This window comes from Oreochromis aureus, linkage group 9, assembly GCF_013358895.1.
Source record: "Oreochromis aureus strain Israel breed Guangdong linkage group 9, ZZ_aureus, whole genome shotgun sequence".
Taxonomy (NCBI): Eukaryota; Metazoa; Chordata; class Actinopteri; order Cichliformes; family Cichlidae; genus Oreochromis; species Oreochromis aureus.
Window position 1 is genome coordinate 2,450,090 of NC_052950.1, and position 22,410 is coordinate 2,472,499.

The window sequence follows — 22,410 nt, forward strand, 5'->3', positions numbered from 1 at the left end:
AAGCAGAATATTGCACAGCTGCTGTCAGGTGTGGGTAACATCAACACTTCACAGACTCATGTTCAGTAAGTCATGTTGTTGAGGTGGAAGGTGTGAGTACTGAGGGTGGAGCAGTTTAGCAGTCTGACTGCTGAAGGTTTTTTGCTGGATGCAGCGCGGCCTCCTCCTACTAGGCATTAGAGCAAGCAGTTCATGTGCTTACAGGTGGTGCTTGTTCTACATCTAATGGTGTAGGTGTCACTGATGTGTGGTAAGTCTGCAGACTTTCACCTTCTGCAACTCCTTCTCCAGTGCATCTGCCATACCACACAGCGAAGGCGTAGGTCAGGACGCGCTCCACCACACAGCTGTCGAAGGACCCGAGGATGTCAACATTCAGTCCAACACATGCTAGGTCGCCTTCTTAATAGGTGTAGTGTTGATGGTGTTAGTCAGAGGTGCCTGATGGAGGGGCCATCTACTCTATCTAATTAGAGAGCAGGGGGAGTGCCAGGTTTGCAGAAGTCCACAACTATCTGCCTGGTCTTCTGCATGTTGAGGATGAAGTATTTGTGCCCACACCACCGTGTCAGGTCCTCCACCTGCAGCATGAACACCATCTCATCCTGTAGTGCGCTCTTTCAGTCACAGGTCATCGGTGTGGGCAGCTGTGGGCTGAGCACACAGCCTTGCTGGAGCCAGTGCTCAGTGTAGTGATGGAGGATGGGTTGTAGTTAATCCTGACTCTCTGTGGCCTGCAGCTCAGGAAATCCAGGACCCAGCTGCACACAGATGAGGAGGGACCCGGTGGTGCTAGCTTAATGGTGCTGCATGCACAACTGAGCTCCATAAACATATGAGTCATTGTTGTCTATGTGAGAGAGGGCCTGGTGTCGCACTGAGCACTGATAGGAGTCCTCTGCTTCAGGTGCTGTATGCACTTCCTGATGTAGTCAGAAAAGACGACGTGTTTTCCTTCAGGTCCTCGCTGCTGCCTCTCTGAACACCTGTCTGTAGTCTCTAACATGGACACGGCCCCTCACTGCATACAGTCCTGCAGCTTGGACACAGAGCCCATTATGACACCATACACTGTGTTGCAAATTATTATGCAAATGATATTTTTCTCTGATTTTCCTAAATAGTCGATTCAAATGACAGTCAGCATAATTTTAGAGTCATCAATCATTAGAGTATAATTCAAATGTTACTCAGCAAAACTGCCAATGAAAACAGTTTGTTTTTCAAAAATAAAGATAAAAAAAACTGTTCCAAATTATTAAGCACACAGAGTTTCAAAACATTTTAAAGACTGTAGAGAATTGAAAATGGTCATTTGTTGAATTTGCAGCATGAGGAGATCATATTTACTGAAATCAAAAGCAATTTCAATCAAAAACATCTTAACAGGTCAAGTTGCATATTAACATAGGCCCCTTATTTGATAGCAGTTTTACAATTCTTGCATCCATGGAACTTGTGAGTTTTTGGAAAGTTTCTGCTTGAATGTCTTTGCAGGATGTCAGAATAGCCTCCCAGAGCTGCTGTTTGGATGTGAACTGCCTCCCACCCTCATAGCTTTTTGCTTGAGGATGCTCCAAAGGTTCTCAGTAGGATTGCGGTCAGGGAAGAATGGGGACCACACCATGAGTTCCTCTCCTTTTATGCCGATAGCAGCCAATGATGCAGAGGTATTCCTTGCAGCATGAGATGGTGCATTGTCTTGCATGACGATGGTTTTGTTACGGAAGGCACAGTTCTTCTATTTCTACCATGGAAGAAAGTGGTCAGTCACAAACTCCACATCCTTTGCAGAGGTCATTTTCACACCTTCAGGGGCCCTAAAGGGGGTCGACCAGCTCTCTCCCCGTGATTCCGGCTCAAAACAAGACTCCACCACCTCCTTGCTGACAATGCGGTCTTGTTGGGACATGGTGGCCGTCCACTAACCATCCACCACTGCATCCATCTGGACCATCCAGGGTTGCACTGCACTCATCAGTGAACAGGACTGTTTGAAAATTAGTCTTCATGTAGTTCTGGGCTCACTGCAGCCGTTTCTGCTTGTGAGGATTGGTTAGGGGTGGCCGAATAGAAGGTTTATGCACAACTGCAAGTCTCTGGAGGATCCTACACCTTGATGTTCGCAGGTCTCCAGAGGCACCAGCAGTTTCAAATATCTGTTTGCAGCTTTGTAATGTATCAGAGCACTTGATCAACAAAAGAAAAGTGAACTTTGTAGCTGCTCCATCCACCGTCGTTTGTTTTACACAGTGAACACATGCAGTGAAGCTCCAGACGCTACAGTCAAATCTGCAGATGAAATGTTCACCCAGGCTGATAACTGGAATCAAATCAGGCAGCCTGCTGAAGGCTGAGGGCAGCCGGCCCACTCTCTGTCACAGTGATACCTGCAGCAGGCAGGCAGGGGGGCACGGGGTGTACTACACCATATTTATCTCAAGGCTTTCATAACATTATTTTTCAGGTGAAATACAATATTACATTAATAACATTGAATATTTAAGAGCTTTTTTCCTGCAGGCTAATAAAAATGCTCATGTGCCTGTAAAACTCTGAGACACTGACCCGGGGCTGAAGTTTTTATTATGAACGTGTCACTGTAGCATCTGTTTCAGCAGCACAAAGACATCACAGCACAGAGCAAACGTTACACTGCTGATGTGTTCACTTTTCTCCACTGCAGCCACCACATACTGCTGTGAAGGCTCACACACACACACGCGCACACACACACACACACACACACACACCAAAGACAGCACATCTGTGTCTTCCAGGACATACAGCACTGTCCCAACTCTTTTTACCTCATACAAATGTAAGGCCCGCCCCTCCAATGTAGACCTTACTGTATTTAAAATTTCTGGACTTGTGATTATTGATGTATTTTTGCATTTAAAAGCTTTCATTGTAATGTGGCATAGAGCTTTGTTGACAGATGTTTGCAGTAACACATTAAAATGTTGCAGTTTCTAATACTGAAAGCAATCATCAGTTTATTTTAAAAGATTCTAATTTTTCTCTTTTAAATATGTCTTATTGCTCATCAGTAAGATAAAAATGATTGAATGATTACTGGTCATCTGGGTGTAGCGTTGTTATGCTACTTAAATATGAGAATACCAGAGTAATATAGTAATGCTCAGAATATTAACTATACTTTTTGGTTGAGAAACTCTTGAGGTAGCAGTGTTTGCAAACATTGTTAATGTTCTGATTACAGGATGAGCCACATAACTCACGGTTGTTATCAGTCTGAAGCTCCTTTCTCTCCATGTTTGTTCTGCTTTCCTGCAGTTTCTCTTCTGATTTGCTACATTGTAACGTTCCTGTTTACCACAAACAGTTTGAGCCTTGATGGACAAGAATGCTGAGAACTTGAGTTAAACTGATGGAGTTGGTCATCAGCTCTACTGTTATATAAGGCATATATTAGGTATCATAGTTACTGGTTATACATATGTGTGTGTGTGTGTGTGTGTGTGTGTGTGTGTATATATATATATATGTATGTGTGTGTGTGTGTGTGTGTGTGTGTGTGTGTATGTATGTATGTATGTATGTATGTATGTGCTGCCCTCACGACACGTGACCATGTGAAGCTAGACAGCCAGCGAACAAAATAGACGAGATCTTCCACACAAGGCTTGCTTTTCTTGCTTTTAATGAAGATCCTTTAAAGCCTTATCCTCTCTCAAGGCTTCTCCTTTCTATTTCTTATTTGTAACTGAAACATACAGAATATGAAAATAAATTGCTAGCTAATACACGTCTTAATGACAACTTAATGATTAGCCTAGCTTAACACGTGCGTTACATTAGCATCACAGTTAACTCCAGGTAAACACATATAAAAGTTATTTCTGAACACATTAATACTCACAAAGACGAACGTTTCCCAAGGTACAAGCGTGTAGGGCACTTTTAGCGTGTACATGAGCTTATTCACAGTTTTAATACTGCCGAAGCACTTTTCACAACATTAACGGAGAAAATACGTCAAAGATGGGTGAATGACCAGAGCGCTCCCTCGCTCCCATTTCCGCACATACAATACAAAGATCGCTTGTGATAACGATATCTCACTCTGAGCAAATTTCAAACCCACACATTTTAACTGTTTATACCATGAATTACTTATAATATTTCTTAACTTTGAACTTATTTATCACCTTAGTTACATAACTTAATCAGATTATGCACTAATTGCTGACTTTTGACCAAAAGGCATAACACTCCCCGCTTGATATAACACATTATATCACAATAAACATCAATACAACATATTCAAACATTATTTAGCATAGAAGAATATTCATTCAGTCTCTGCCAGCAAAACAACAATCTCTGAAACTGGTCTGAGAAACATTTTAACAGTCCCATCTTTTACAGTCCGCATTTCCACTTTTCGGACCTTCTTGTCGCTGCTGGGGAATGTTTTTACTATTAGTCCCATGGGCCATTCATTCCTGCTGGCTTGGGAGTCCTTCAGCAGGACCACATCTCCTTCTTTGACATTAGGTCTAGTCTCTGTCCATTTTGCACGACTTTGTAAGGTAGACAAATATTCTCCTTTCCACCTTTTCCAAAAGGTATCAGCAAGGTGTTGAACGTGTTTCCATTGTTTCCCAAACAACTGCCCTGATGAAAAGTTCCCGAGTGGGGCAGACACAGCACTCATCTTCTGCGTTAGTAACATTCCTGGAGTGAGTACTGCAGGACTGTAAGGGTCAGTGGATATGGGGACAAGAGGCCTTGCATTAATAATTGCCATCACCTCAGCCATGAAGGTGCACAACACTTCATGAGTAAGACGTGTTTGTTCAGTTCATACCAACATTGCATCCAGAATGCGCCTGGCTACCCCTATAAGGCGCTCCCACGAGCCTCCCATGTGAGACGCATGAGGGGGGTTGAATGTCCAAACACACCCTTTCCCTTGCAGGTACTTCCCTACTGCTTTGTTTCCTGAGTTTAGCCCTAATTCCTTACAAGCGCCCACAAAATTGGTGCCTCTGTCTGAGCGCAGAAACTTGGCTGGACCCCGAATAGAGAAGAGCCTTCTTAATGCATTGATAAAACTATCAGCAGACATAGTCTCTATCAGTTCGATATGCACAGCTCTAGTTGACATGCATGTGAATAACACAGCCCAACGTTTGTTCTGGGAACAACCACCTCTTGTACGCCGCGTCACAATTGTCCATGGCCCAAACACATCTAGGCCTACAGTGGTAAAGGGTGGTTCAGGGGTGTCTCGGTCTGCGGGCAAGTCCGCCATTTTCTGGATCTGCATTTTGCCTCGCAACTTGCGACATGTGACACACCTATGAATGACAGATGACACGAGCCGCTTCCCTCCAATTATCCAGTACCCAGCACCACGGATAGCTCCTTCAGTTATGTGTCTTCCTTGATGAGCTACTTGTTCATGATAGTGAGTTACAATTAGCATGGCGATGTGGCTGGTAGATGGAATAATCAGAGGGTGCTTTTCATTTTCTGTGAGATCGGCAGTGGAAAGACGTCCACCGACTCGTAAGAGACTGTCTTTGTCCACTACAGGATTGAGCTTTTTGAGTGCATCAAATATGCCACTGTCCTTCTTTCCTTCTTTAATGTTTTCAAGTGTCCCTTTGTAAGCTTCTTGTTGGACAGCTCAAAGAATGACTACTTTGGCTCGGGTGAGTTCTTGGACATTTGGTGTCTCACTGAAGCTTTTCCATCCCCTTTGTCCACTTTTGTGCAAAGGATGTAACCACATGAATGAGTCTGGCTATGACTCTGAAAAGTGTGGTTCAGTTTGAGTACTTTTTGAAACGGTCAGAACCTAACTGTGGCTCTGCTACACTAGTTTTCATTACTTTTATTTCTGGACGTATCTCTCTGTCTTTTTCAGGTTCGATGAGCGTGAAAGGACCAGTGTGTGGTTCTGTGTGTGTGTCAGAGTACAGAAAGGGTGGACCTGAGAACCAGGTACTGTTCTGCAGGTCTGCTGCTGGAATAAACCGAGTGGCTTGGTCAGCTGGATTTAACTCAGCTGGTACATAATGCCATTGACTCGGATGGGTAGATGCTCTAATGTGCGTAACCCTGTTGGCAACATACATGTAGAATCGTCTGGAGGTGTTGTGTATGTACCCCAACACAATCCTACTGTCTGTGTAAAATGTCACATTGTCTACTTTAATGTCTAACTCGTCTCTGATGAGCTCAAACATTTCCACCGCGAGCACAGCAGCACATAGTTCCAGGCGTGGTACAGTGTGTGCGGGGCGGGGTGCGAGTTTAGACTTCCCCATTACAAACCCAGTATGACACTGTCCTTCACTGTCAACTGTACGCAGATAGACTACTGCACCTATAGCTACAGTGGAGGCATCACAGAAAATGCATAGTTCTTTCGCTTTTGTTGCGCTTAACGTACCTGGGCTGTAGCACCTTGGTATTTGGAGGTTCTCAAGGGCTTTCAAAGAGTCTTTCCATGAGTCCCACCTCTCCTGCTTCTCAGGGGGTAAGAGTGTGTCCCAGTCTTTCCCATCAGATGACAGTTCTCTGAGTAATGCTTTGCCCTGCATTATTATGGGAGCAGCAAATCCCAAAGGGTCATAGAGGCTATTAACTGTCGACAATACTCCCCTCCGTGTGAATGGTTTGCTCTCATTTGACACCTGGTAAGTGAAGCTGTCAGATTGTAGGTTCCAACAGAGTCCCAAGCTTCTCTGAACTGGAAGAGGGTCTACTCCTAGGTCTAAATCTTTCAGGTCCTTTGCACGATCCTCAACAGGGAAAGCTTCCATGACTTGACTGCAGTTTGATGCCACTTTGTGAAGGCGCAAGTTAGACTCTGCTAACATGTTTTGCGTTCTTGTGAGCAGGTTGATTGCTTCCTCTGGCGTGGCGACTGATGTGAGCCCATCGTCAACATAAAACTGACGCTCAACAAACTGTCTTGCATCAGATCCGTGTTCTCGTTCACCCTGTTGTGCTGCCTGTCTCATGCAGTAGATGGCAACAGCGGGCGACGGGCTGTTTCCAAACACGTGGACCTTCATTCTAAACTCGACTATGTTCTTTGTAATGTCATTGTCCTCATACCACAGATAACGCAGATAATCTCTGTGGTCTTCGCGTACAACGAAGCAGTAAAACATTTGCTGCACGTCAGCTGTCAGGGCTATGGGCTCTTTGCGGAAGCGCAACAGCACTCCCAACAGGGAGTTGTTCAAATCAGGTCCGCCAAGAAGCACTTGATTGAGCGAAATTCCATCACATTCTGCACTTGAATCGAACACAACTCGTATTTGTTGTGGCTTCTGTGGGTGGTATACACCAAAAGTGGGCAGATACCAATGTTCTTTATTTTCTGGCAGAGGCAGGGCAGGCTCGGCTTGATCGTTATCCAACGTTTTCTGCATGAATTGGATGTAGTGATCTTTCATTTCTGGTTTCTTTTCCAAAGTCTTTCGGAGAGAGCAGAGGCGTTGTAGGGCTTGTTCTCTGTTGTCAGGGAGCCTCCTTCTCGGTGAGCGAAAGGGTAAAGGTGCAATCCAGCTGTTCTCTTGGTTTTGATAAACTTCATTGTCCATTATTGTCAGGAATGCTTTGTCGTCAATAGATATGGCTTGTTTGTTATCACCCTCAGATCTAACAAACACAGAGTGTCCCAAATCGTCTGTGACGCAGGTAGCATTCATAGTGACCCCATAATTCTCTTTAACGTGAATTGTGTTTGGGCAAGGCTCAAAATAGGATGCACGTCCATTATCTAAGGTGTGTTTTGTAGACATTGACCTCTGACTGACTGTGCGCTTTTCCTAAACACACCTCCCCCACAATAACCCAACCCAGGTCTAGCTTTTGGGCGTATGGTGCATTGTTGGGTCCGTTGGATTTGCTCACATACCTTATGGACCCTGATGACGTCTCGTCCTAGGAGTAAAAGGATTGGGGCGTGGTGGTCAACAGGTGGGATGTTATCTGCGACTGGAAGAAGATGTGGGTGATGCTGGGCAATCTCTGGAGAGGGTATTTCAGATCTATTATCAGGAACAGTCACATTCAATTAAAGGGGGTAGTTGGATGCTGACTTCTCCATCCAAGGACTCGAGGAAGAAGTTTACAGCTCTCCTACTTTGTTCTCTGCCAGAGCAAGTCTTCAAGGTGTATGGAGTGGGTCTGGTATTGATTTCGAAAAGGCTGAAAAACTCTGACTTAACCAGTGACCTGTTGGACTGGTCGTCTATTACTGCATACATTTTTATAGCTCTCTCTTTTTGGCCTGCGGGATACACTTTGACTAAACTGATCTTAGAACATGAACGTGGGCTATCACTTTGGCCACATACCTCTGTGCACTTCGACTCGACTGAAGGTGAGCTCTCAGTTTGCTCTTCATTGTCGTTGTTTCCTGGTGTAGTACTCTTAGGGGCAGGAGTAGGACCAGGATGCATTGCAGATAAGTGTTTAAGGCTGTCACACTCGATACACTTAACCACTGCTTTACAGTTTTTTGCAATGTGTTGGACAGACCCACAGCATCTGTAGCAGATGTGATGCTCTTTCAGATAGGCTTGTCTTTCTTCAATGGGTTTGTCTCTAAAAAGTTTACACTTTTTGAGTGGATGTGGTTTTTTTGTGGATCGGGCACTGACGATCCGGTTCCTCCATGTTCTTTGGACCGAGATTATTCTGGTCGGGCTCTGCCATAATGTCCATTTTGTGTACTGACACAGTAGGTTTGCGACTATATGACCTCAGTTTTTCTGTGGGAGAAGGGACATGGGTGTTGGCCTTGGACATAGCAAAGCTTGGGTCATTCCTCATTTTTGCTTGCCGTTGGACAAATTGTGTGAAAACTGAGAAAGGAGGAAATGACACACTGTGAGTCTCCTTGTACTCTGTTCCTACAGTTGTCCACCTTTCCTGTAGGTTGAAGGGAAGTTTATCCACTATTTGCCTGACTCCTCTGGCTGTGTCCAGGTAAGCAAGTCCTGGGAGTGCGCCATCTTGTTTAGCACACTGTAGCTCCAATAAGATGTCACTAAGTTCTTGCAGCTTAACATTGTCTTTATTTGTGAGTTTGGGAAAGTCCTCTACCTTTTTTAAGAGTGCATCCTCAATAGCCTCAGGTGAGCCGTAGCACTCTTCAAGGCGTTGCCAGACCATCTTCGCACCTGCAGCAGGATTGAGGGTGTGTACAGCACGAATCCGCTTAGCCTGTTCGGATGATATTGGACCCAACCATTTCGTTAGCAAGTCTAATTCCTCTCTTGGAGACAAATTTAGGTCTTTGGTTGCGCTGATGAATGAGGTTTTCCATGCCCAATAGTTTTCAGGTTTGTCATCAAATTGCAAAAGACCTGTGCTGACTAGTTCTTTGCGAATTAGGTATTTTGCAAACTGTTGCGTTTCACTTGCTTCAGGTAAGCAGTTGTTAAGGTTGGGGGTGTGCTTTGTGGAGTTGGACCAGTACGTGTCGACTACACATGTGTTCACTGTTTGCTCCCGTTTCCTTTCTCTGTTTACAGGTGGTGGTTTCATTTGAGTGTTGGTTATAAATGGATTAGTTATTTGTGTACTGTCTTGTACATCTACTTCATTGTCATTCCCTTTAGGAAGCTGTGCTGGGTCGTGCTGAGTGTCTGGGTAGAGTAACTCACATTGTTGTTGAACATATTCGTTAGTGCGGTGCACTGTACTGATAGGCTCAACTTCCTCACAAAGTTCTCCATAGAGCTCCCCGCTTTGAATCTCTGCTTCTTCATAGGCTGAAGCCTCTGCTTCAGCTGCGGCTATTGCTTTTTGGCACTGGAGGACATGTAGATGAGCATCCAGTTCAGCTCTCTGTTTCATTGCATTGGCTTCCTTTTCAGCGAAGGCCAGTTGAGGTCGTGCTGCTTGAGCTTTGGCATAGGCCCTTGCAGCTGCAGAAGCTGTTGATGAGGATGTCCGTTGAGACCGCCTTGTCGATGTTCTGGATTTCTGCGACTTGGTGTCGAATGGCTGAGACTGTTGCTGCATTGTAGCTGATTGAGTGGCGACGTCTGGTTGCTGTTCACCACCGGCTGCTTCGTCTAGCTCTTCAGCAGCGTAGTCTTTTAGATAATTTCTTCCTGAGCGTAGACTCATGTTGCTTAAAGTAACTCTGTAAGCTTGAACCCGCTGAGTAGGCGTCTTTTTACTGTGCTGCCCTCACGACACGTGACCATGTGAAGCTAGACAGCCAGCGAACAAAATAGACGAGATCTTCCACACAAGGCTTGCTTTTCTTGCTTTTAATGAAGATCCTTTAAAGCCTTATCCTCTCTCAAGGCTTCTCCTTTCTATTTCTTATTTGTAACTGAAACATACAGAATATGAAAATAAATTGCTAGCTAATACACGTCTTAATGACAACTTAATGATTAGCCTAGCTTAACACGTGCGTTACATTAGCATCACAGTTAACTCCAGGTAAACACATATAAAAGTTATTTCTGAACACATTAATACTCACAAAGACGAACGTTTCCCAAGGTACAAGCGTGTAGGGCACTTTTAGCGTGTACATGAGCTTATTCACAGTTTTAATACTGCCGAAGCACTTTTCACAACATTAACGGAGAAAATACGTCAAAGATAGGTGAATGACCAGAGCGCTCCCTCGCTCCCATTTCCGCACATACAATACAAAGATCGCTTGTGATAACGATGTCTCACTCTGAGCAAATTTCAAACCCACACATTTTAACTGTTTATACCATGAATTACTTATAATATTTCTTAACTTTGAACTTATTTATCACCTTAGTTACGTAACTTAATCAGATTATGCACTAATTACTGACTTTTGACCAAAAAGGCGTGGAGGGCCGGTGTCCTGCAGGTTTTAGATCTCACCCTGGATCAACACACCTGAATCAAATGATTAGTTCATTACCTGTTCTCTGGAGAACTACAAGACATGTTGAGGAGGTGATGTAGCCATTTAAATCAGGACACATCTAATACCTGCAGGACACCGGGCCTCTAGGCCTGGAGTTCGACACCTGTGTCTTACAGCCATCGCCCAACACAGCTGATTGTGATTTACATATAAACAACGATGAAACTGACCTCATGGGTCATTGTTAGGCAGTGGTGCTAGCTTCACTTGTTGTTCAGATTCAGCGTTTATAAGGCTGGAGAAACCTGCAGTGAGCTGATGCTGAAGAAGGCGCAGTATGTGCTGATATTTGGGACCAGGGGTTCAGGTGGTGTAAACGGTATGACAGCTGCTGGTGGTGGGGTAGTGGTGCAGGGGTTATTTACTACTGAATAAGCATAATTTAAAAGGGCTCTGAAGGAAACACTGCTCAAGTCCAGCACTAGGAAGCTGTAGCTAAAAAGTGGTCAGTAAGTTTCTATATTTTGCTGCGGCTTCAGTGAGGCCTTGATGCCCGTCCACGGTGCAGAAGTTGTGGTTTTTGGTGTGCAGCTCGCTGAGCTTGGCTTGTTGGTACAGGAACCACAAGCTGCAGGGTCCTTCCTCTCCACTGACAGAACAAGGACTTCTTCTGAAATAGTGCCTATCTTCATTCATTCGCCCGGTTACATACATGGCACACATCAGGGGCAATCGGGGTGTCTTAGCTGAGGACACTCCTACACTTGGACTTTAAGAGCTGGGGTTCAATTTACTGACCTTCCGATTGGTGGTCCACTCTACTTCTTGATCCACAGTTGCCCTTAAGTCCGAGTTCATCCAGCAGTGGGGTGGGAGACTAGAGACGAGCTGCTCCTGGTGCTCGAGGAGCATCAGTGACAAGAGATGAGACAAGTCATGGGTTTTTATTAGGTTTAGCTGTGGATCACTGGGAAGCAGCATGTAGCCTCAGACGACGACGACTATTAAATTAGTCGTCGACGATTTTAATAGTCGACGTAATCTTGACTAGTCGACTAATCGTGGCAGCCCTATGTGATAGTGCTGTGTGTTAACTTCTTTTTAGTTTTGTAATTGTAGTATATAATGGTTTTATGTAGCTGAGTGTTGTGAATGTAAAAGCCCAACAAGGGACAAAGGTTGAAAATCATCAGCAGCTATAAACTCTGTGTGGCAGCTTCATGCTCCGTGTTAAACTGTTGTTGACTAAAAATATAAAGTGTAAAAGTTTGTGTTTTTACTGGTTAGAGGTGCTCCACAGTTTACAGACTCTCTGTTTGGCTGTCCTTCTCTTCCTCTCGAGTTTAACATTTTGTCATGGCGGGGAGCTCGATGGGAGCCCATCCTGTTTGTGAGGACCGGCTCAAATGTGTGTTTCTAACTTTGCTGCACAACGAGATTGCTTCTGATTGGATCACTTCCAAATTCGTCCTGTCATTTTACACAACTTAATTAGTTCTGGTAGGATCTCATCTCTCCAGAATATTTTCATCTCGTTTTTATCCATTGATGAAGTGTCAGTACATTTCATCACAGTTTTTGTCCTGTGCATTATTTTTTATTTAATTATCGTCTCATTTTCATCAGAAAAAATGGTTTTTGAAGAAAAAAATGAACAATGCTGCCACCTTAAAGGCCTGAGTCATCATGTTTAAGATGAAAGCCTTCAGTCATGGTACGACCTCTTTGAGCAGGTTTGGAGGAAGATGCTTTTTCTCTCATGGTTACAATTTTATTTGTGAAGACAGATCTGTGGAGAGAGCTCTCTGGATACTAAATCCACCCACAATAATTCTTTTATTTTAGCTGAGCACTAAATCAAATAAAGTCTGACAAATTCAGTAGAAACTATGAGTGAGGATGGATAACAACAAATAAAATGTGTGTTTGAGTTTTTCAGACACACGAGGCCAAGGAGGCTAAAACACTCGATATCCAACACAGGACCTCGACTCCAACATTAGATCCTTTAGTTTTATTCACAGGCCTGTGCAACATGACCAAATGGAAACATCTATCGTTTCAAATTACAATCGTTTGTTTCGTGGTGTCGCAAAATCCGCAGTTTACCTTTTCATCGGGCGCAGAGAATACTGTAGGGCTGTGTGATATGACCAAACTCTCATATCCCGATATGAGACATTTATCGTCCTAACAATGATATATATCACCGAAACTTTACATTTTCTGTAAATTCTGTGAATCTCGGGCAGCTTGACCTGCGTGAAGTGTTTCCAGCTGGGCGTCGGTTACCTGGAGTCGAGTGTTTTGACCGATGCATGAAACGATACATTTTTAGACATAAGTTGTAACGGCCGCCATTTTCTTTGTATTTATTACACGGCGTGCTGCATAATTTGCAGAGTACAGTTTTCTGGTCCGTGTCAGAACCAACCCATGTCCATGCTACAGAGGCAGCCCCTCGTTTATGAATAAGGGCCTCGATTTGTTTGGACTGGTCCTTCTGTTTGTCAACATTTCACTTTATTTTGAAAAATCTCAACAGCTTTATTTTGAAAGGTTTATGTGGAAAATAAACAAGCGGACGGCGGAGCCACACACTGGGTTTCCCGTCGTTGTTGCTAACGACAACGCGTAAAAACAGTCGCCTGTCCGTGCGTAGTGTGGTTATTTTAAATATAAGAGAAAGAGAGAACTTTAAGAAATGAATACAGCCACTACAGGGACCATCAGAATAGGGAAAAATTATTGCTGTACACAGTTTATTTGTGACACCTCGAAACAAACGATAGCGTCATATGAAACAATAGTTTTCATATCATCATCAGATATATATCGTTATATCGAACAGCCCTACCAGTACGTCCAGCGAGGACATGGTTTGGTTCTGAAAAGTCTGACACGGACCAGAAAACTGTACTATTGTACAAATGATGGCACAAACCGGGCCTGCCTCAGACTCAAACACAAACCTCTTTTACCACCTACACAAGAATGAAAGAGAAAGTAAACCTTAGACTGAAAGGTTGGAGCAGGCTTTTCCCCGCAGCACGCCGTGTAATAAATACAAAGAAATAACTAAAAATACAAAGTTTCATGCATCGGTCAAAACACTCGACTCCAGGTACACGACGCCCAGCTGAAAACACGTCACACAGGTCGAGTTGGCCGAGATTCACTGAATTTACAGAAAAAGCACTAGTTTGTGGTCTATATGGTTATCGGGATGATAAATGTTTATATCGGGACAGGAGAGTTTGGTCACATCGCACAGCCCTGTTTATTCAGACACTGCATTAATTTATTCATTTGTTTACTTTCTACAAACATTCACTAAGCTTTCATCAAGCAAAGTCTTCCTTCTATAACAACATAAACATGTTCACCAGTTAAAAACTGCAGATGCTTTGGTGAAGAACATTATCCTGAATTCATTGACTGTTTCCAGAGCTGACCTGAGCAATTCTGCGCCTGCAGGTCTCTGAGTGCACACACAGCTGACACTGATGTGAGTGAGCGAGGCTGTGTTTGCTGTTAATATCCACTGCATCTTCTCTTTGGGCCAGAATACTTCCCTGCCAGATGGAAGCCCCATGCCCAACTCTCCCAGCTCCATGGTCAACCAGTACAGACTGGAGGACGATGATGAGGGCCAAGAGGTTGCCAACACTAAGGACATCTTCGTCACCGTCGACCACCCAGAGAGCCAAGTGACGGCGATCGAGACGTTCGTCTTGTACAGAGTGGTGACCAGGGTGAGGTGGTCGTCCTGCATCAGCGTGGTCACATCGTGTCTCAGACACAGCGGTGCTGTTTGGATGCTTTCTGCCATTAAAAGCATTTAGTCTCTGTAGTGTGAACAGTTTGTAAAGGCAGACTGCACAGGTGCTGCATTTCATCTATGTGAGGCAACGGGACTGAAAACAGTTCACATTTATACATGTGGGGTGTTTTCAAAGTGTTGACCACAGCAAGATCCTTACTGTGACAGTACTGCCACCTGTGAAAACCGCTGTGGATAACTGATGGTTCAAAAATGGTTCAAATAAAAAGTTTCACTTCATTCAGTTTTTTTTAAATTTAGTGTAGAAAAAAATATTGAATAGTTGATTTGAATGAGAGCAATTTTAGGCATAAATGCACTACTGGTCAGACGTTTCAGAACACCCCAACTTTCCCAGTTTTTATTGAAAATGATGCAGTTTAATGTCTGATTTCACTCTGAAATGAAAGCATGGTATGAATAAGCAGTTGGAGTTAAAGAAGAAATCATGGAATCAGTTTATTTTTACTTATTTTTACTCATCAGAGTAGCCTCCTTTGGCAGATGTAACAGCTGAACACAGCCGTGTCATTCTGTCTGCAACAGAAATCAAATATTCTCCCATATCTGTAGCAGACGTTCCCATAAATGTGGACCTTGTAGGTTGCTTTGCTTTCACTCTTCTGTCCAAACCAGCTCGATGGGGTTTAAGTCTGCAGACTGTGCTGGACACTCCATGTTTCCAAGCTCACCATCTTGTTCTTCTTTCTGAGGTCGTTCTGGCACAGCTTGGACTCAAGTTTGGGTCATTATCTTGCTGTAGGATGAACTCCTGACCAGCTAGACACATACCAGAGGGTCCTGCATGGAGCTGCAGAATGCTGTGGTTTTGGTTCAGGGAGCCTCTCACTCTGTACAAGTCAGCAACCCTGGGTCCAGCAAACAGCCCCAGACCATCACACTTCCTCCTCCAGGAATTAGTAGCAGAAGCTTTCAAGGCTCGATCAGCCTCCATTGTTGCAGAGCAGCTTTAAACCCCTGAAAAAGGCCATTTTGTATAATTCTGAAATGTACATTATTTTTCAGTTTTGGATCACCTTTTTTTAACCTCTGTCAGTTCACCACACCACAAAGAACTGGGAAAACTGGCATGTTCAAAAACCTTTGACCAGTAGTGTAAATGTATGCATATGTGTGTGTTAACTGATACTGTCTGTACTCATGTGTCCCTCTCTCTCCAGACCACTCGGAGTGACTTTGACTCCAGTGAGTACGAGGTACGGCGACGCTACCAGGATTTTGTGTGGCTCCGCAGCAAACTAGAAGAAAAGCACCCCACACTAATCGTCCACGTACGTATCAGCTCACCAGGTCACTGCCCTGCACAGCTGTGGGCTGCTGCACACTACTGCAAGGCATGTGAATGCATCAGTTCATTCATTCACAGTCACAGACTGCAGGAACATTTCTGAGCTTCCCTTTCTTTGCTTTTTGTGCTGTTGCAACGTGAAAGATTGTTGAGGTCTGAAGTTCAAGCAAAACCATCGTCCTCATTTCCAGCTCTGTGTGTATCTTGGTTAGGTTACTGCTCTGCCAGGACAGAGCTACTCTTAGGTGTGTTTGTCATAGAGAGGATATCACACATGTGGTCCTCTCAGGCACGTAGCCCCACCCAGCTGCTGCTCACAACTCATGCAAAGCTGCTCTGCTAGAATTCACCACTAAAAATAGACTGCTACGAAGAGTCTAATGCGTCTCGCCCTCTTCTGCACTTTTATGGACAAGCGTGTGTAAATGGGGTGACGTGGAACAGCTTCCGGTCTGATATCGTCGACTCTTCTGTCGTTTCTGTCTCCAGCCCCTCCCAGAGAAGTTTGTTATGAAAGGCATGGTGGAGCGCTTCAACGACGACTTCATTGAGACGAGGAGGAGAGCCCTGCACCGCTTTCTCAACAAGATATCCGAGCATCCCATCCTGTCATACAGCCAGCACTTCCAAGTCTTCCTCACTGCACAGGTGTGTGTCTGACACGCACGCACGCACGCACACACACACGCACACGCACACACACAGCACTTCTAGTTTTAGAATGCATTGAATTGTGACTCGGTGGTATGTTGACCCTCTGAATGTGTGGCTCCTCCAGGATCTGGCGCCCCACAGGAAACAGGGACCGGGCTTCTTGAGCAGGATGGGGGAGACGGTGAGAGCGGTGGCCAACTCGGTCCGAGGACTCAAAAGCCGGCCAGAGGAGTTCGCTGTGATGCAGGAGTACGTGGACGACTTCAGTAACAAGATGTGCTGCATGGACAAAGTCACCCAGAGAATCGTCAAGGAACAAAGAGGTATCCGTCTGTCTGTTCAGAGGTATTCCCAATCCAGCAGAAAGCAGTCATCTGTCCATCTTAGTGAGCTCCAGGCTCTCCTCCCAGAAGGACATAGCTGTTATTTCTCCGTATCAGAGGAGTCGGACTCAGATGCTTGCTGGCACCCTCTGTACATCTCATATGATGTACACAGTTTAAGCCGCTTTAGCCTGCATACAGCTGCAAGCTGCTTTACAACCCAGCACAGCTCCTCCCCTCATGTTGACCCAATGAGTGATGTCTCTGTGGTCACTGATGGAGAGATGGCTGAGCCATGACTGCACATGACAATGTGACTCTTCTTTGGAGGAGAGTTCCTCTTACATTATCTCTGTTTACAACATATTTATGTGCACATATTGTTCCACACTTTGTTCTTGTGTTACAGTGTCACCAGTATCCGTGCTATCACTCATCAGCTGTGTAGGTGAATTGTGGGTAATACATGTTTGCGGTCCAAGTGAAAAACTCTGAATTTCTCATACACTGTTCAAACACTTTTTAGTCAGTATGGCATCGAGGCAGGTAAACTGTGGGCAGAGCCCGTTAACCCATCTGCAGGGCTCCTCAGGACGAGCAGGACAAGCAGTGCCAGAGCTACAAATGACCTCCTGCAGGTCACCGGTGTCAGTGCCTCTAACCACACAATGAGAAACTAACTTCATGAGGGTTTTCCTCATGATTCTGCTCCAGTGTGTGTGCCAGATATCCTTGGGCAGCACACTAACTCAAGTTACTGTCTGAGTGTAAATGTGTGTTAGAGAGAAAAACGTGCTTATGTGAACGGATGTCAGTGGGTTAATGAGGTAAGTAATAATAAGCACTACAGGCATCTGTGGCCATCCAAACTACTGAGCAGCATTTTGCCACATCGTTTCCTCACTTTGATCATCAGGCTGTCGGAGTTGGATTCAGCCCTCTTTTCCATTTGGCACCCTCCTCTCCTAACACGTTACCCACTCCGTGTCTGAACAGACACCTTCCACTCACATGTGATGTGTTCAGAGGGTCTCAACCTTTAATTCTTTGCAACACTTCCTGTGACCTGCTTCTGTGTAGCTAACAGCACCATCTGGTCTGAAAATGAGTCTTTGTGTTTTCCTCTGTGCTTCCAGAGTACGTGGACGAGTTGAAGCAGTACAGTCCCACCTACGCCCGGTGGGGGGAGTTGGAGGAGGATCTGACGGAGCCGTTGAAGGGCATGGCCAGCTGTGTGGTGCAGTGCAGTAAGGAAGCAGAAGAGCACATCCAGCATCTGTCTGAAGTCTTGGTCCCTGCCCTGCACGAGTATGTCCTCTGCGCTGAAACGCTCAAGGTGAGGCATGAGCACGCTTCACCTGTGATGGTGCTCTGCAGGTGGGGCTTGATGCAGAGCAGCGGTAAGACAAGGTGTGATGTCAAAGTTGAACACCGAACACTCGAAGCGCTGTGCGCCCATTCAGGGACTCGGGGGAACCACGGTGTTCGCTGTCTGGGTATCCAGACTTAGGGGGTCAGGCATTGAACCGACAACCTGTCCTGCCTCCTGAGCAGCAGCTGCAGTGTTAGTGAGCCTTAGCATGTAGCATGGAGGTGACACTTCTGCCACTAACAGTAGAGCAGACACAGCACAGTGTGTGGAGCAGATACTGGCTGTGACTCAGCCACTCCACAGGTAACATCTGAGATTCACTGTGGAAAGGGAGCATGCAGCAGTGTGACCTTTAACCTAACGACCTAACCTTGTTCATGCAGCTCTGGGAAAGCACATGTATGACAGAGAAGATGGAAATAAGAACAAAGTGCTGCTCTGTGATGTCATGTGTCTATTTGCAAATGTCACATTCTTTGTGTCACCTGAGTGTGTGAGTGAAAACGTCACAGCATGTGTTGGAGCATGTGCACTGACAGCAGGTCTCTGGTGGTTTGTGGCAGGCTGTGATGAGACGGAGAGACAACATCCAGGCAGAGTTTGAAGCCAAGAACGAGGCTCTGCTGACCAGGAAAGTGGAGCAGGAAGCAGTAAGTTTAATTTGATCCACACATGCTGATAAAAGAGCACTCACACACTTTCCTCCGTCCCTGCACGTGTCTGAGGCAGCCCTGCCTTTGGCCGTCCTGCGGTCATCTCTGAGATTAGCTGTAATAAAGTGAGGCGTGCAGTGGGCCTCTCTCGCAGAGCCGCCTTCACCTCATATTGGGAAGGAGGAGAGGGCTCCCTGGGAGGATTATCTGAATATCTCTGCTTGTAGGCTGGAAGTCTGTGCCGAGCTCAGAGTGAAGAAAAGCTGCTGATATTACTTCCTGCTGTGCACTGACAACTGATCTTGGCAGGAGAAAAATTCCTTCTTAGATGACGCTTCGCTTCGTGATGTGAGGACGCGAAGACCCGAGAAGAAAGGCATCTTTGTGTGTGTGTGTGTGTGTGTGTGTGTGTGTGTGTGTGTGTGTGTGACCTGCAGGTGTCTGTCCCCCTCATCAGGCCAACATCCAGTCCCATCTGTTAGATGTTAATTAAGAAGCTGTGCTTCCCCCACAGACCGCCGTTGTACTCGTGCTTTGTGCGAGCTCTGATTTAATCCAGCCCTCCAGGTTCTGCTGTGTATCAGCCCGCTAATGCCTATAACAGACCTGCACTAATGAGAAGTGAATGTCAGAGGAAAGCTGAATGACATGCTTTCATTCAGCTTCACTGTGTTGCTGTAGAAGGCGGCGGTGTTACTGGGAGGGAAATGGGTCTCGTCGCTCTGTGGGTGTGGACCCGGCAGGTCTCTGCAGCTGCTGTCAGTCGTGTTTGTGTTGCTCTCTGCTCTGTCTCACTCCTCACTAGGCAGTAGTGCTGCCTGTTTTCTCACAGCATAGTGTAACAAACTGTGCCACAAGTTGTCATAGAAGGTGTGGTAGTCACATGACTACCACACCTTCTATGACAACTTGTGGTTGCCAGTCACTATACAGTCTCCGCTGGGTGTTTTCTGGTGTAATGGGTGATGAAGGTGAGGAAGACGGAGAGCAGGACAGATTGCACGTAAAGTTGGCACCGCCCACAAATTCAGACAATCTAGATTTAGAAAATGAGAAGTTCTACATGCAGCCTGTGTCCCTGTAATTCCAAACAGCCAGTGTTGTGTAGCAGTGTTACACACTTTAAAAACCAAAGTACACATCACATCGACTCTCAGAACTTGGAGTTCAGTACAGCCCACAGTTTGACAGCACCTGTTCAGCATGTCTACAACCAGGTGCCATGGTCATAGACATGCACGACCTCATAAGCATAAGCATCCACACAAACATGCTGTGTGTGTGTGTGTGTGTGTGTGTGTGTGTGTGTGTGTGTGTGTGTGTGTACACACATACAGAGCATCGTAGTGGCGTTGTGCGTTGGAGAGAAAGATTTGATCAGATCATTGGAGATCAGGTCTAATCACGCTGTTCAGCTCACTTCCAAACATAAACAGTCTTTGTTGGGAAAATGTTGATCTAAATGTTTCTTCATGGCCATCAAAGAGGACGCCAGAAGGAGTCCAGCTTGTCCGGGCTAGCACTGATCTTCACATCTGTCAGCACATCTGGTCCTGACTCAGCTGCTGACCCACTGGCTGTGCTTTTCCCTCATACACCGTCTGTGCTTCCTCCATGTAGCTGCTTTACATTTGACCTAAAGTCTGCGTCATTATGACCTAATTTCATCACTTAGTTAGCTGACAGCCAAATGCTGTGAGCGACTGGGCAGCAGCTGCGATACAGCCGAGCTCACTACATTACTGTGCAGTTTGTTGAGTAAATCCATACTCGGAGCTTCTTTGCAGGTTTATTGGCCTTAAAGTTTCTTCTGCGGGGAATCGAGGCCTCGAGTGATATTTTGTCTTAATGCAGTTATGAATGTGCTTATTGAAGGAGACTCTTTAAACACTGTGGTTGTTTTAAACTACAGCTCATCCTGCTGTGAGGTTGTTGGGCTTTCACCATACGTTGTTATTGCTCTCACATTCATTAACCCACTTCCACTGACGACTTCAGTGGAAGTGGAACTCCACTCATTTACAGTTGCAGGTGAGAACCTCAGAGCTGCAGGTTGTGGTTCCATCGTCCACTGAGCACTGGTCCACAGGTGATCCAACAGCCTGCTCCTTCACCTCCCTTCAGTCACACAGGATGCTGCAGGAGCTGGCTCTCCGTCACCCTGGAAACCAGAACCTCCTGTACACCCACTAATAATTTGCTCAACCAGCACCGGCAAGCTTTAAAGTGCTTGAATTTAAGCAGCGAGGTCAAAACAGAGGCTTGAGCAACCAGCTATCATAAGCAGCCCCTTATCGCTCACATCCTTTAGGTCTTTTATTTTGAAAGTGAATACTGTTATGCTCTTGATTTGTCTACTGTGAACCCAAAACCACTAAAAGTGTCTGACACACAGCAGCTTTGGAGCATTAGTGTTTGAACCCATCATACAGATGCAGCGCTGAGAAGTGATCTGATTGGTTAGTGGAATCTGTAGTCACATGTGACTGAGGTGCTGGACACTGCACGCAGTCTGTGTGTGAGTCTGTGTCAGCTGACTACACTGGCCAATAAGACGAGAGGCTTCTCAGACATCGCACATTAAACTTCCTTCTAGAACGTCACCTTTATTGGGAAGAAATGCTCGACTTTATGAGTCACGTATTCCACAGGCTGTGTGTGTGTGTGTGTGTGTGTGTGTGTGTGTGTGTGTGTGTGTGTGTGTGTACGTGTTGTGGCCAGGAGGGGGCACTGTTATCTAAGTGAAGTGCACACACTGACCTCTGTAACTGCTTCATCTTCTACACTGACGTGTGTGTGTGTGCGTGTGTGTGTGCGTGTGTGTGTGCGTGTGTGTGTGTGTGTAAATGCTTTGCCAGGTGAAAATAGGTGTGGAATAAACAGCTTCACACAATTGCACACACGTACACAGGTACAAGTACATGTTCCTGTGTATAGATACATGTGAGTGTAGTAGGTGCTGTATTGAACCAGTTAATGCACTGGCTGTTGTGTTGGCACAGAGGCGTGCTGTGGGAGGAGCACAGGGATACATCAGGACGTCATGTTTCCATAATGAACCACAATATGTCAATAAGCATAACGTGTGTTTGGCGGCAGCTTCAGGAGGAGGTGGATGTCCTGGCGGATCGGATGGAGCAGGCCAACAACAGCTTGAAGGGAGACTGGCTCCGCTGGCAGCGCAGCATGAAGACTGACCTCAGATCAGCCTTCATCTCTGCTGCAGAGAAGAACGTGGAGTACTACGAGAAGGTGAGCTCACCTGAGAAGCTTAGACGCAGCACGCAGAGACACCTTTCATCTCACCTGACCTTGGTTTGTATTGAAGAACATTGTGGGCTGTTCAGGTGAGTGTGAGAGCAGCCTGAGCTGTTGTTGTTGAAGTGTGTGCTCAGCAGCTGTGGCT

The 22,410-nt window shown here is 45.6% G+C and overlaps 1 protein-coding gene across 1 annotated transcript in view; it reads left to right on the plus strand.

The window, feature by feature from the left end:
- The window catches only part of snx7 (sorting nexin 7), a 65,879-nt gene that overhangs the window by 35,891 nt on the left and 7,578 nt on the right, over nt 1–22,410 (plus strand). Inside the window, exons 2-8 of the mRNA XM_039617345.1 lie at nt 14,437–14,625; nt 15,875–15,985; nt 16,492–16,650; nt 16,781–16,979; nt 18,116–18,315; nt 18,915–19,001; nt 22,104–22,256. Coding sequence (XP_039473279.1) covers nt 14,437–14,625; nt 15,875–15,985; nt 16,492–16,650; nt 16,781–16,979; nt 18,116–18,315; nt 18,915–19,001; nt 22,104–22,256 — 1,098 coding nt within the window. The remainder of the gene's footprint in view (nt 1–14,436; nt 14,626–15,874; nt 15,986–16,491; nt 16,651–16,780; nt 16,980–18,115; nt 18,316–18,914; nt 19,002–22,103; nt 22,257–22,410) is intronic.